The sequence below is a fragment of the Gopherus evgoodei genome, chromosome 5 (genome assembly GCF_007399415.2).
Source record: "Gopherus evgoodei ecotype Sinaloan lineage chromosome 5, rGopEvg1_v1.p, whole genome shotgun sequence".
Lineage (NCBI taxonomy): Eukaryota > Metazoa > Chordata > Testudines > Testudinidae > Gopherus > Gopherus evgoodei.
The window spans coordinates 114878374-114891513 of NC_044326.1; the positions used below are offsets into that span (position 1 = coordinate 114878374).

The window sequence follows — 13140 nt, forward strand, 5'->3', positions numbered from 1 at the left end:
GTAGAAGCCCTCTACACGAACATTCCACACAAAGATGGACTACAAGCCATCAGGAACAGTATCCCTGATAATGTCACGGCAAACCTGGTGGCTGAACTTTGTAACTTTGTCCTCCCCCATAACTATTTCACATTTGGGGACAATGTATATCTTCAAGTCAGCGGCACTGCTTTGGGTACCCACATGGCCCCACAGTATGCCAACCTTTTTCTGGCTGATTTAGAACAATGCTTCCTTAGCTCTCGTCCCCTAATGCCCCTACTCTACTTGTGCTACACGGATGACATCTTCATCATCAGGACCCATGGAAAAGAAGCCCTTGAGGAATTCCATCATGATTTCAACAATTTCCATCCCACCATCAACCTCAGCCTAGACCAATCCACACAAGTGGTCCATTTCCTTGACATTGCTGTGCTAATAAGCGATGGTCATATAAACACCACCCTATACCGGAAACCTACTGACCGCTATACTTACGTATATGCCTCCAGCTTTCATCCAGGACACACCACACAATCCATTGTCTACAGCCAAGTTCTAAGATACAACTACATTTGCTCTAATCCCTCAGACAGAGACAAACATCTACAAGATCTCTATCAAGCATTCTTACAACTACAATGCCCACCCAATGAAGTGAAGAAACAGATTGACAGAGCCAGAAGAGTACCCAGAAATCACCTACTACAAGACAGGCCCAACAAAGAAAATAACAGAACACCACTAGCTGTCATCTTCCGCCCCCAACTAAAACCTCTCCAGCGCATAATCAAAGACCTAAAACCTATCCTGAAAGACGATCCCTCTCTCTCTCAGATCTTGGGAGATAGATCTGTCCTTGCTTACAGACAGCCCCCTAACCTGAAGCAAATACTCACCAGCAATCACAAACCACAGAACAAAGACACTAACCCAGGAACCTATCTTTTCAACAAATCCAAATGCCGGCTCTGTCCATATATCTATTCAAGTGACACCATCATACGACCTAATCACATCAGCCATGCCATCAGGGGCTCGTTCACCTGCATATCTACCAGTGCGATACATGCCATCATGTGCCAGCAATGCCCCTCTGCCATGTACATTGGCCAAACCGGACAGTCTCTATGCAAAAGAATAAATGGACACAAATCTGACATCAGGAATCATAACATTCAAAAACCAGTAGGAGAACACTTCAACCTCTCTAGCCATTCAGTAACAGATTTAAAGGTGGCAATTTTGCAACAGAAAAGCTTCAAAAATAGACTCCAACGAGAAATTGCTGAACTTGAATTAATATGCAAACTAGATACTATCAATTTAGGCTTAAATAGAGACTGGGAATGGCTGAGCCATTACACACACTGACTCTATTTCCCCAAGTTAAGTATCCTCACACCTTCTTGTCAAACTGTTATAAATGGGCTATCTTGATTATCACTACAAAAGTTTTTTTTCTCCTGTTGACAATAGCGCATCTTAATTAATTAACCTCTTAGAGTTGGTAGGGCAACTCCCACCTTTTCATGTTCTCTGTATGTATATATATATCTTCACTATATGTTCCATTCTATGCATCCGATAAAATGGGCTGTAGCCCACAAAAGCTTATACTCAAATACATTTGTTAGTCTCTAAGGTGCCACAAATATTCCTGTTTTTTTTGTCTCTGTAAAGTGCTTTGAGACCTATGGATGATTTATTACTTTTGTCCTTTAACACTTTTCCTCATTCAGGAGCTTATTCTCCCCTTGATTCCAATTAATGATCTTAATAAACAGACATCCAAATCTCTACCTACCAGAAAAAAGTGAGTTTAAGATTTCCTGCAGAGTAGTCTGCCATCATTCCATTGGCCAGATAATGGAGCTATGACATGAATGATTAAAACAATGAGCCAGTCAGTGCTAGCAGGATTAGCTTCTGTATTTGAAATGCCATTCATTACACTTGATGGTCAGCTAAAGCAAATGACAGTTTAAAAACTCAGTGAGTGTATTTTGCTAAAGAAAGGAATGAAGATGATAGCAGTAATGGCTCAAATTGTGTCCTGTGTGTTGCAGGAAGTCGTACATTGGGAGGAGTGAGCTGAACGGAATGCACAGAGAAATGATAATTAAGGAGGACATCTTCCAGCCCCGAGGAATTGCTGTTCACCCACTAGCTAAGTAAGAAGTAATAGATACTGTTGATCTAAGAGTAGGTGGTGAGGAAGGTAAATATTAAAGCTTTTTTTCCCCTTCTCTAATTAGGAGGCCAGTGTTCAGGTCCTGCCTTTGTCCCACATAAACTGAGTTTGTTGATCTCATCCTAGGATACTTGTCCACTTCCCACTGTTGGAAGTGGACTGCCCAGTGAAATAGTAATTGGGAGTGTTGAGAGTCAAGATTGATGGAGTTGAGTGGGAGAAGTTTGCAGAGCACCTGCCATCACTTGGCTCTACCCAGTTCTATCAGTTCTTCACTGTCAATCAGCACCCAATTCACCTTGGAACAGGAAGAAAACAGTAGATGACTTTTTTTTTCTTCAATGAACTATGACTTTTACTGTAAAGACACACTGTTGCCTTTGGGACACACTGTGATAACATACGCCATCTCTCTGGTTTTGTGTGGGTGGGCAGCTGTAGCAATGGGAATCTAGAAGCAGGTTTTGAAAATACTTATGGCTTCTTTTTCACTGCTGGGCTATTGTTAGTTGAGGAGTAATTACAGGAATTATTCTATTACTGTGCCTTTTGTACAATTAGCACCTGGCACTGGGGATAAATAGTATATAAATAAAACTAAGCAAATACATATATATAGTTACAGTCACCCCTCACTGGTAAATGTTACTAGTTAAAAAGGATTGTATCTTTTGCAGGACAATATATGCTGAGCTTTGAAAGTAATTTTTCCTTTTCACCAGGGAAGGAATTTTAGTTCAGTTATCATACTCACTCTTAAGTAGCGTTGCAGTCTTTGAAGTCAGATCCACCATAATCTACTGGATGTGAAGGTGTATGAGTATAAACATGTATCTGCACTTATATCTTAACTACATATCTGCTGGTGCACACATAGTATGTTGATAGGGACATTAGAACCACCTAGTGATAGATAAGGGTTATTGGTGAAATCCTGGCCTCATTGAAATTAATGGGAAAACTCCCATGGACTTCATCTGGGCCAGGATTTCACCCTATCTGTAACAGGGTGGTTTCTAAAACCTGAATTAGTGACGCAGGTTTTTTCTGAGTCATTTTGATGTCAGGTCTGTTTATCCTGCAGGAAAGTGCACTATAATTACTGCTAAGTGAGAAGAGTAGGTGGACCTTGTTAACTCCATCCAGGAAATAAAAGATTTTGGAGTATCTGAAACTTGCGATGGAACAAGGGTATGGAACGCAGAAGGTCTCTAGGGAAAACACTTAGGAACACCTGAGTTCGGGGAGCTAGTTATAAGTTATCAATGGCAATAAAGCAAAATCTCAAGCTGAAAGTAAGATTGACCTATGTATATGTGTGACAGAATGTCGGAGTTTTGTGGTCTTGTTCCAGAAAAAGCAGGCAGAAGTCCAGGCAAGTTTTGATTATGTTGACAAGATGATCATTTTTAAAACAGCAACTGATGAATCAGTGTTCAAAGCTGTAGCAAAAGATGTATTGGGGAGGGGCAGGTATGGTGGGGTAAGGAATTAGAGCCTAGTGAAAATTTCCCTGTTGAGAAGTTAAAGGCTAAAGAAACAACAAAGAACTGTGGTAGTTTCCATGATGGTAAAGGTCTGTATTAAAGATGAAATTCAAAGTCAGACAAGAGTATCAAGAACATTGTGGGACAGATGATACCCTCCATTGGCAGTCCTTTGATGTCATAGGAACTGTTTGTATAAGGCTAGTAGGATTTGGGGTCTCTATGAGTATATTTAACAAAGGCAGATAACTTGCCCAAATTCATCCTTGATGTAACTCCACTGAAGTCAGTGGGATTACACCAGGGAAAATCTGAGGCCCAAAAATGATTAGTGATTCTGCATGCCTTACTTTTTAAGTGCCCACCTTAAGTCACTTTAAAGGGACCTGATTTTCAGAAAATGTTGAGCCCTCAACCTCTGAAAATCAGGCTTTTTTATGATATCTCGGTTGGGCACCCTTAAATCAAGAATCAAGAATCTTTATTTCGTTTGAAAAATTTGAGCCAGGGCGCATTATTGGTTTCTTTTAATATATAAAACAAAATAAAAGAAAATAATTTCCTTGCTGACTTGCTTACTGAGATGTTCTTTCAGGATTCTATGTGTGCCCTGTAACAGCTGTTGTTATCGCAGTGCCTAAAGTAGCAATCCCTCCATTGCTATAGGGCAGTGTCTCCCAAACCTGAGACACCGCTTGTGTAGGGAAAGCTCCTGGCAGGCCGGGCCGGTTTGTTTACCCGTTGTGTCCTCAGGTTCAGCCGATTGCGGCTCCCACTGGCCGTGGTTCGCTGCTCCAGGCCAATGGGAGCTGCTGGAAGTGGCAGTCAGTATGTCCCTCAGCCCGTGTCACTTCCAACAGCTCCCATTGGCCTGGAGCAGTGAACCACGGCCAGTGGGAGCCGCAATTGGCCGAACCTGCGGACGCGGCAGGTAAACAAACTGGCCCGGTCCACCCCGAGCTTTCCCTACACAAGTGGTATCCCACACTGCTATAGTACTATCATCTTTTGCAAGGGAAACGCAGAACCCTAAACTCAGTAAGAAGCAGATGAAAGAAATGATTTTTCAAAGATTTTATTTTAAACTGCAAAAACAGAATTATGTGCACAACCACACATATATTTAATGTAATGATCTGGGATCTTAAAAGATCAATATTCTAAGTATTTGTTTGCAGAATAGGGATGTGCCTGACTTGCTACAGTCAGTCTGGCATGAAAGAATTCCCCAAAACAAGATAAATGTGAAGGGTAAAACATATTTGCTTACTGACTCCTTTGTGTTTTGTTCACTAAAGGAGATTATTCTGGACCGACTTGGGGGTCAACCCACGGATCGAAAGTGCTTCCCTACAAGGCATTGATCGTCTGGTTATAGCTAGCACTGACCTGGTTTGGCCCAGTGGAATTACTGTTGACTGCTTAGCTGACAAGTTGTACTGGTGTGATGCTAAACAGTCTGTTATTGAAACTGCAAATCTGGATGGTTCTAAACGCCGAATACTTACACAGAATGATGTAGGTGAGGTTTTGGGGTTGATGATTACTTGTTATGTATACATGTCTCTGTGTATGTTAATCTGAATTATGGGCCAGATCTTCACTGATTTACATTCTGTGTAGCTCTGTTGAAGGTAATGGGATTGTAGAAGGTAACTCGATGCAAAATTTAGTATATTCAGCAACAGCTGTACCAGAGACAGCCCTTATTAATCACCCTCTAGTTGTAAGAGGCCACCTCAAATCTATTGCACAGAGTTCTGTGCTGCCTTCCCTAGAAGATCTATCTCATTAAGAAAATGATATGTTGGTTCATTGAGTCATTGCTTCACTGCATACATACATCAATGGAGTTACACCTATGTAAGTGAGAGGAGAAAACAGGCCTTTAGATTTTAAGCTCTTTGTACCAAGGGCTATGTCTATCCAGTCTTCAACATGCAGATGTCTCTAAATACATAATACACACACTGCAGGCAATGGAAAGATGATCTTTGCAAGAGGCTGGTGGCTATTACTGCTCAGCCTTGTTGTGATTTGAGACAAGAGAAGATCACCTTGTGAGCTAGAACAGAAGCCTCACCAGAGGATAACTGATAGTCTAACACATTTAGAATAGACCATTTTTTAGTGTTTGTGTGTGTATATAGATCAGTGATGGCCCTTGGACACTGTCACATTGGTGATAACATATATTTTGTAACTGTGTAGTCAGTCTACAGCAGTGTTGCCCAAAAGGCAGGCCATGGATCAATTGAGGGCTGCCATCTGGGTTCAAATAGACCTCCATGTATAATGACCATACTATCACCGTATTGTGATAGTGTTGTTCTACCAGAGACCACATTAGGCAGCCATGTCATAGTACTAAGCTGCTCTTTTCCCCTGGTGTGGCTTCTGTTGCTGCTTCTGTGCCAGATTCCCCATTACTGGTTTTCAGGGCTGCCTGCAAAGAGGGGAGGACTCTCCAGTCCCTTGGTACCAATGGGGCTGAATGGAGCACCCGTCTAGCATTTCTTTCCCTTCCCCGCCCAGTGCTACTCTTGCCTGTCATTCCTCTCTGTCTCCTCTGTGATAGGTTTGACAATGAAAAGTGCAAACTGTGGTAAACTCCACTTTGCAGCTGAGTCAGGCAGGCTGAGCTGCAAAGAAAAACCTGACAACCTGTTGTAAGTTTCACTTTGTTCTCCAGTGGCTTTCAAAGGGGTAACATCTCTCAGGGAGCGAAGCAAAAGAGAGGACAAGAGAAAGGAGAGTGGAGGAAAAGAGATGGATCTGAGACTATCGTGTACGTATTGGGAGACAGAGAGGTGACATCAGACATAAGAGTGTGTTTAGGTTGGTGAGCATCCGACCTATGCATAGGAAGGGCAAAAGAGATACAGAGTGACATCCTGGCCCTGTTGAAGTCAATGGGAATTTTGCTCTTTACTTCAGTAGGGCAAGCCTTTCACTCTTGGTGTTTTATGGCTTAAAAATGGGACGTGGGGAGGGTTGTCTACAAATTATTTTTTTTTCTCTCTCTCTCTTCCTCTCCCTCTGTCTGGTTTATATAGTTTTTTTTAATTGTTTCTGTCTTAAAATGTGTGGTCTGAGATAGTTTGTGTGAAATATTATATGTATATAATTGTATGTTATTTTTTAAATGACATACTTTGATAAACACTCAGCTGGACCCATGAGCATTTTAAGATTAATACATTGTACCCAGGACAAATATAACTTCAAATCTTCCCACCAGTATCTAAATACTTCGGGGTAAGTATGCATTCTTATTGCATGGGTGCCATCTAGTGTCGCTGTAGTTACAGCTCATATGTGAATGATGAGTAGAATATACAGGCATCCGGTGACAGCTGCATGCAAGGCAGACTAGGTTTTCCTAGATTTGTTCCATCATTATGACCGTTTTGTAGTGTGGGTAAAAAACAAAGATGCAAGCACCTGTTCTAGGGGATCAACATAGATTATTAGGGTTGGAAGGGGCCTCAAGAGATCATCTAGTCCAACCTGCTGCTCAAAGCAGAGCCAATCCCCAAATGGCCCCCTCAAGGACTGAACTCACAACCCTGGGTTTAGCAGGCCACTGAGCTATCCCTCCCCCCACTAAAAGCCTCTATTTGTTTATACAGTCCCTATTGTGTTTGGAGATGCCTAGTAATGGTACATAGCCCTGCTTCTACATAATTATTGTAGGATGGACCCTTTTTTCTTATTTTTAATTTTATTGGATCATTTCCCACTTTATTTTTGATTTTTAAGTTGTGGTTAAGTATAAGTGAAACCATGAAGGCTAAATTACTGATGTCCACGGTGGGATGGGAGGATTGTGGTCTTCCAGGGATGCAGGTTATGTGTAATAAAATAATGATTCAAAATTTGGGTGAAGACATTATCCAGGATGTTGGCTTACTCAAACTTCATGGAATGAAGTAAGAAGAGAATCAAGCCAAGGGAGTAAGCCTGATGCGGAGGACTTGAGGATATATGCTCATGGGATAGGAAAGGATTCCTAAATCCCATACAACAAAAAAGTAAACAGTCTTGTCCACATAGGAACATTTCTTCGACATAAATCGAAGTGTGGATTGAAACCAATATGGTAAAACCCCTTGTGTGGACACACTAATTCTGGTATAAAAGTGGCTTTTTTTTTAGTTTAGCTAATGTCACTTGGGAAGGGAGTTAAGCTAAACTGAAAGAAAGAAACATTTATCCTAGAATAAATATCCAAATGTGGGTGGTATAACTGGTAATATTTTTCTCATATAGACAGTGTTTTTCCAGTTGGGCAAAGGCTTAAGTATAAATTGCGTTCCTACAGGAAATACTTGTCATTCAACAGGAATATCTGACGCTACAGGCCGATAAAATGGGGGCAAATATCCAAACTCTGGCAAGAGTTTAGAGTTCTCTCCAAAAGCAGCTAAAAATATAGGCAGGTCCAGTGTATGTGATCTGTCTGTGGGTGCATTGAGGAGAGAATGACTTGTCTAAACATATAGGGCCATAGAAACCTAACAGTAATCTCTAATTCTGACACTGATACTCAACTAGCTGGAATTAGACAGTTTAGATTTCTTTTAAAATCTATACAACAATACTTGGCACCCTTAACTCTGAATTGCCATACTTGTGTTTTGAAATCATCCCCTTATGCTTAAATTTTCAGATTGGAATATATTCAGTTACCAGTAGAGCCCAGCATGGATACAAATGTATATCTGCAGATATAAACTGGTATTAGCAAAGCTGGAGGGCTCTGCCGGGAACTGCAACAATGAGAGCAGGAGTCTGTTGTGGTGCTGCTCAGGGGAGCCAGTACCTTGTGCTGGCAGCTCCTCTGGTGTGGATGTACTGCCCAAGCTCCCCGCCCAACCCCACCCACTGGGGTAGGCACAAGGCTACCTGCAGCTGTCTCTGGTCATGCTAGTGCACCCTAGTCCAATAACTTGCTCAAAGCAAGACCAATCCCCAGACAGATTTTTTGCCCCAGATCCCTAAATGGCCCCCTCAAGGATTGAACTCACAACCCTGGGTTTAGCAGGCTCAAACCTCTGAGCTATCCCTCCTCATGCAGGTCTCTAGTTAACAAGGAAAAATTGCTATTCTGCACTATTTTGAAAATGTAAGGGTTAATTCCAAGCTGTGTAGGTGAATGGTGTAGTATACTGGCTTGTGCATGTACACACACACACACAGCACTGTCTCTTATAGGATGGAATCAAAATGGAATCAGCTGTATCACAACTTTGCATTGGTAACAGCTAAAAGAGAATCTTGAGAGGCAAAGACCTATGTTTCTGGAGCTGGAAGAGCAGGTTACCTCTGCTCATGAACACAGTGACAACCATTCATGGGCACTGATTTGTTCCATCATATACTGATAGATACATAAAAATACAAGTATGGGTATCTCTACAGCATTGCTGTGTTCCTAGAAAGATGTCTGTGGATAGTTTATTTTGGTTATGTGCTGACTTGTGTAACTTGAACATGAACTGGAATTGAAGAGTATAATTGCTTTCTAGGCCATCCATTTGGTGTAGCAGTATTTGAAGATCACGTTTGGTTCTCTGACTGGGCTAAGCCTTCATTAACAAGGGTGGACAAGAAGACCGGCCAAAACAGGGTACGTCTCCGAGGCAGCATGCTGAGACCCTCATCAGTGATTATAGTTCATCCTTTGGCGAAACCAGGTATACTGCAAAAGTTAAGCAGTCATTCCCTTACGGGCTCCATTTTATGTTCACTGCTATTGGTACAATAGACATTTAGAGGAGGGAATGGTCATCTCTGAAATAGAATTTTCAAAAGGCTCCACATACACAGTCAGACTGGTTTTCATTAGAATCATGAGAAAATTGTTGCTGTGTTGTATCCCACCTCTGAAACTCATGGGCATTTGTGGGTTTGTTCTCAGCTGGGTGTGTAGACTTCTGGACATGCAGCTCCCCCATTAATGCTAATAGATCTTGCGTCTCTAAAGCCATGTGCTTCAAGCTAAGACTATAATACTTTCTGTAGCACTAACTTGACCAATTGTCTTGAGACCACACTCTTGATACCATCTATCACTTTTGTGTAGCATACTTCTCCTTATACAAATATTAGTGATGAGTAACACCAAAAAGACATCTGTGGAACCTCAAACATTCTTTGGTTTGAGGGCCAAACCACTTGATTTTTCTGCAAGGGACAAACTTGAACCCATGGGAAGAGCTTGCAGGCAACTGCATATTGCATCTACCTTACTAAAGAGAGTTGTCCTATTGATTTCAATAAGACTATTTGTGTAAATAAGACAGTCACAGTTTGACCCAGTGTTTACTATCCCCTCACAGAAGTAAGCCTTATAGAGGACGATAGGGCTCCAGCTGTTCAATAATAAAAAGCATGCATAATATCTATAAGTGTATCTGTGTATGATGGAAAGCATGCAGTTCTGCTTTACTGTCACACAATAACACATATACTTTATTGTACATGTCCCATCTTAACAAAAAAAAGTGCATTCTCTTCTCTGTCAGTTTTTAATTTCTTAACTGCTTCATATCTGCATTGCCAACAAGATAAGATCATTAATAGTTGAGGATTCTCCGAACGTAAGGCTGAATCCTGCTAAGGTGCACATATGTCTCTCCACTAGGGGCAGATCCCTGCCTTCATGAGAACGGAGGCTGTGATCAGATCTGTGAAGACAGATTTGGAGTTGCCCATTGCTCATGTCACAAAGGCTTTATGAAAACCCAAAATGGAAAAACCTGTCACACTCTGAATATTCCTGATACATCAGCAGGTATCGTATTCTTTTAGTCATGAAAAAACACTTATCTTCAAAGGATACTGTCAAATAATAAAGTAATGTATTTTTCTTACTCTTCACAATTTGTGATAGCCTTGTAGACATTTGAAAACAGCATTTCCCTTTTATAGGCATTTTCTTACTGTATTGCTCCCCTGCCTTTCTTCTCTCTCACTCCTTCCCTTCTGGGTTTTGAATGGAAGTCAAATCAGCATCTCTCTGCCACTCATCTGCTGTATGAATATGGATGTAATTTAACCTCTGTGCCTCCATTTCCCCATCTGCAATATATGGATAATAATAGTTGCCCACCTTTGTACGGCATACTGAGATCCACCAACAGAGAAATCTAGAAAAGTGTTACTTAAATGCTGTCTGCACTACAGATTCTCACTGAGTTTGTAATCCGTTTGACTCTGCAATGCAAAATAATTTACACACAATTCCTAACCATGTAGTTGTGCTGTGTTTTGACTTCATTTGTGAGCAGGACTATTACATGATTGTCGGGTTCTAACTGGGTTCTGCAGGGCAGAATTTCCCAAAGTACCTTGACAACTTACTAAAGTGAATTGCACCAGGTGGAAAAACACCAACTGTGCTCTGCCCCTGGCATCAACAGCTGAGGCGTTTGGGAAAACTGCTTATATTTTCCACGAGTGCATTCATACACTGCTCATGCACTGTGCTAAGTGTGGACAAGCCAATATGGTTGGCCTACAGTTGAGCTGGAAAAAATGCTGCTGTGTGGTTGCACTGAATCATGTTAGCTGTGCCTGTGTCGGATCCTGGATGTGTGCGATATGTTTCTTTTAAGGGTGGGAAGGACCTGTATTTAACAGCATATTTCAACTTAAGCGGCTAGAATTCACAATAATTGTCTCTGAAAATTAAGGCCTTTCCTCAGTGAACTTAAAGAAGCAGCTCCACTAACTCAACTGCTAAAAACTTAAGCAAATCTGACATGTTCTATCCTGTAGGGGGGCAACGATTCACGTTCATCTGAGTGATTATATTACAGGGGAGATCCATGTAGCTAAGCATCTGACAAAGTGCTAGTCAATATACTGTAGGTTACAATTCTTTACTGTCCCCCTCAGGATGGATCAAAGGTTCTTTGCACCTCTGATTTTTATGATTCTGTGTTCAGATATGGTACCCCTAGACTGAAAAAAAGCATCAACTTTCTTCTCTCTTCTTCCGTTCCCTATAACATACTGGCTTATACAGTCAGGCTCACCTGAACATGCCGGTATCTTGTGAAGGCGAATTGCTGTGCCTTTAAGGTGAATTGCTGTACTGTCTTTAGCAATTTTAAAAAGTTAAAAAAATCACATTCTCTTACACCTCAGTGGACCATTGGGGGAGTAACATATGAATCTGACCTCTATGGTATCAGACCTTTACACACAGACCTTGAGGTATGTACCTCCAATGTTGACAAGTGCAATTTGGAAATGAATTAATTTAATTCCTTCCCATTGTATTTGAGAAAACCAACCACTGATTGGATTTTAGGCCTGGGGGAGCAGGCCAGAATGAGAACAATCTGACTTTTGTTTTAAACAGAAAGCCACAGATCCTGTGACTTGTGAATTACTGATTTATATCTGACTAAAAATCAGAACTTTGAATCAGTAGACTTCAGCTATCTGTTTTACTTTCTTCAACATTTTCAGGGGGTATCTCTGTACACAAGAAGGCAGCACCACAGAATAAAACAACAACACTGGAAACCTTATACCAAAGTCCACTGAATAGTGGGACATATGGGGATACTAACAATGGGGAGGAGCTACAGACTCAACACTTGTTGATGGCTGAAATCATGGTGTCTGGTAAGATCTACAATTCTGTGGTTCATATGGGTCACGCCTGTTGTACTGAAAGTGAAATTCTGAGCCAGATACAAATTGGTTTATTCAACTGGATCAGAGATGAGTGGTGAAGCTTAGAGGAAGGAGGGATCAATCAGTAATGGTAATGCTGCTTATAAACACCACCAGGGAGAAGAAACAAACATCAAGGTTTAGGTATGGATGATGTGAAATTGGAAAGTCCAGTCAGAACCACCCAAAGGTGGGATCCAGAGGGGCCTGGATTAAATATGGACAGAAGGGTTTTGCTTAACAAGAAAACTGTAAATCACAAAGAACTGGATCAGAGAAAACAAAAAGAGATTAACAGCTTTTCTTGCCTAGACACTTTTATCTCAAGTTAATTGCTATGAACATTTGTACTTTAAAAATCTGTTAGTTTATGAACTGCCACAGTGAAGGTAAAAGCCTTTCTTCTCATCAGACACAGGGGGGAATTGAACTCGCACGTCCCATGTCCGAGGAAAGTGTTCTAACCACTGGGCTAATGGTTATAAAAGAGGCCTGGTCTCCTGCCTAGAAAAATTCCTTTTGGGTAAAAAACCAAAACCATGTTAGCTCAACTCGAAATGGATTTTTTTGATTCACCAAAATTTTACACAATTTTGGGATTCAGCCAAATCGGTTATTCACCCAGCTCTGATGCATTGTAAGGTTTTGCTTACACTGGGAAAATGAGTGGCTGGTTAGTGGTGTTTAAAATGGTGTTAGCTGGTCATTGTTAACCATAGAGGGCCATGTTTTAAAACGTTGGCTGTCCAGGCTTTTGTGTTAAAAATCTGTTTGCTCCTTTAA

General features: G+C 41.2%; 1 protein-coding gene across 2 annotated transcripts in view; it reads left to right on the forward strand.

The window, feature by feature from the left end:
* The window catches only part of EGF (epidermal growth factor), a 103783-nt gene that overhangs the window by 58982 nt on the left and 31661 nt on the right, over window positions 1-13140 (forward strand). For both annotated transcript variants that reach the window (XM_030564590.1, XM_030564591.1), the window contains exons 13-17: window positions 2052-2156; window positions 4962-5185; window positions 9195-9362; window positions 10313-10462; window positions 12148-12306. In XM_030564590.1, coding sequence (XP_030420450.1) covers window positions 2052-2156; window positions 4962-5185; window positions 9195-9362; window positions 10313-10462; window positions 12148-12306 — 806 coding nt within the window. The remainder of the gene's footprint in view (window positions 1-2051; window positions 2157-4961; window positions 5186-9194; window positions 9363-10312; window positions 10463-12147; window positions 12307-13140) is intronic.